This window comes from Branchiostoma floridae, chromosome 12 (assembly GCF_000003815.2).
Source record: "Branchiostoma floridae strain S238N-H82 chromosome 12, Bfl_VNyyK, whole genome shotgun sequence".
In the NCBI taxonomy this organism is placed as follows: Eukaryota; Metazoa; Chordata; class Leptocardii; order Amphioxiformes; family Branchiostomatidae; genus Branchiostoma; species Branchiostoma floridae.
This window is the reverse complement of record NC_049990.1, coordinates 21970426-21972841: the sequence shown is the minus strand read 5'-3', so window position 1 is coordinate 21972841 and position 2416 is coordinate 21970426. Positions and strand designations below refer to the sequence as shown.

General features: G+C 40.1%; 1 protein-coding gene across 1 annotated transcript in view; it reads right to left on the bottom strand.

Annotated features, from left to right (window-relative positions):
• The window catches only part of LOC118427191 (rho guanine nucleotide exchange factor 7-like), a gene marked incomplete in the record, with an annotated part of 32321 nt that extends 29905 nt beyond the window's left edge, over nucleotides 1–2416 (bottom strand). The window contains 2 exon segments of the mRNA XM_035836827.1: nucleotides 404–511; nucleotides 1998–2416. Coding sequence (XP_035692720.1) covers nucleotides 404–511; nucleotides 1998–2159 — 270 coding nt within the window.

Below are 2416 nucleotides of genomic sequence, written 5' to 3'. Positions count from 1 at the left end.
AATGATGGAAACTTCATACTTGTGACATGTGACAGTGAAAGGTGCACCTTGCCATGCATAGATTATGCAAATGTGGTAGTCAAGTCATTAGCATAATTAAATGTGTCAAGCAGGTAGGCAGTTTTGAACTCTTGATTGTAACATAATCATGCAGTTCCAAAGACCAATGCAAGAGGATCTTCAATGCCTATTACTTTTTTAGCCTGTAAGCTTAGAGTTAGCCTGGATACCAGACCTGGACCTCAGATCAATGATACATGATGGATATTTTTGAGATCGGGCTGGGGTCTGGTATCCAGGCTAGCTTAGAGTATACCAAAATATAATCGTTGACTATACTATGACCTTTTAAACCTATTTATCGAATTCTTGATATAGGCTTATTTCAAAGAAGAGGACTGACCTGTGTGATGGTAATGATGTCACCTTTCTTGAAGGACAGTTCATCCTCATCCGTCCCCTGAAAGGCGTACCTCGCCTTCACGATCATTTGTCTTCCGTCTGCCATCGTCTGAAAAATAAAACGGTTCCCATTAACGAACCCATTAATGTTAGCTGGGAGGGAAATAAATAATTCAAGCCTCTGGTCTTGTACTGAGTGGTGTCCTTACCCTGGGTTCATGGGGAGGATTTGTCAATTATCTTTCAACCAGATAAAACAATCCACACAAAAAACAAATATTCAAGGACAGGACAAGAGATACCAAAACTGGAAGTTCCACTGCAGTACCATGACAAGTTGCTTGGGGGACCAAATCTAATAATTGCGATGTAAGTCATCAACGCCTACCCACATACCAAGTATCAAGACAATCCATTGAGGCATTCTCAACTTATTGTGTTCACACTCACAGACAAACACACATGGGTTGCTGGGACAGTAAAAAAAATTACCCCATCTGTCCCAAAAATCTTAACTTCATGGCATCAAACTGTTATAAAATATATTTTCACAGGCTTAAAATGACATAATTGAAAAGGAAAATGAACAACTGGGGCTCCAAACAATGGGTGGGCCAGAAAAAAAAGCTCAACACAGCTCTGACATAAACGCTGCCTGAAACATAGGCATGGATCAATGTACAGGCCTATATAATTGAAGCAGAACTCGTGAGCCCTTACTCAAGTTACTGCAACCTGGAATTTGTACAATGAATTTGAGATTGCAGCAATACTACAACAATGACGACTTATATAAACCGTCAAACAAAACAACACGAAATACTGACAATGTCAGACAAGTCCCTCTATTGTGTTATACACTATACAACACCTTATAACCTTCTCTTTGCTTCCTAATGGTTAAAGTACCCCAACAATGCTCACAAACTTGGTTCAAAAGGCTGCCTTAAGAGAAAGAAGGTTAAGGCTTAAGGTTGGAAAATAACAGGGAAGTGATTTTCTGTGGCCTTTTTAACTGGACACTATGTCCTCTAAACCGTCCACCTGTCTTTAAAACAAACATATCCTGGGGTTTGGGCGTCTATTTAGAGACGTGAATGCCCAAAATATGTTTTATCAAAACATAAGCTTTATGAAATAGATACTACAGGGTTCTTATTTCATGTTAGAGAAGTAGTTGTATTTGATACACTTTGGCTAGAACAAAGAATATGATAAACTCTTTGTGATACTGAATGATCGATGTGCATACCACGTTTAGTACAGCAGGACTCACTGTAACAAAAATAAAATTTTGATCCATAAACTTTTGTTAAAACATTGTTCAAAGGGGAAATAACATACCAACAAAAGAGAACAACAGTTCAGTTCAGTTGAAACAACAATCATTGGAACATAGACAATATGCTCCAGTCCAAATGTTCGTGGCTTGTAAAAATTTCTCTATCCAGGAAGCAAAAACTGCGGCAGTGCCTGAGGCCTGAAACTAGCCAAAATCACCATGCTTTGAAATAACATTTGTATAGAAACATTTTTATTAAGATTATCATACAATATTATGAAATAGAGAAAAAAAATGGTTGAAATGGACCTACGTTCTGTGTGACAATTACATGACTGCCAGCAGTGTCACTCGCGCTCGCTTTCTGTCGAACCTGCGACTTCAACTGACGACACAAAACAGACAACCCCGCAATTAGCCTACCGGTGACCCCGACGAGAGATCTCCGTAAGCTCACGACGTTGTCCAGCAACATGGTCGTGATCTATTCCTTCGCACCACGAAAATCATCGCAACACAACTCTGTCTTCCATGATGCAGCCAGAGCCAACCCCGTGTGCGTAGCACTGGCACAAGTTCTGGCCGATTTATTTTAAGGTTTCAGTATCGTGTTGTCAGTTTGTACCGGACTTGAGATAGCCGAGATCCCACAACAATGTCAGATGCATAGATCGGCGACAATTGATAGCCGTTTACTCATCCCATGTCGGCAGTCTACAGACATACCTCGGT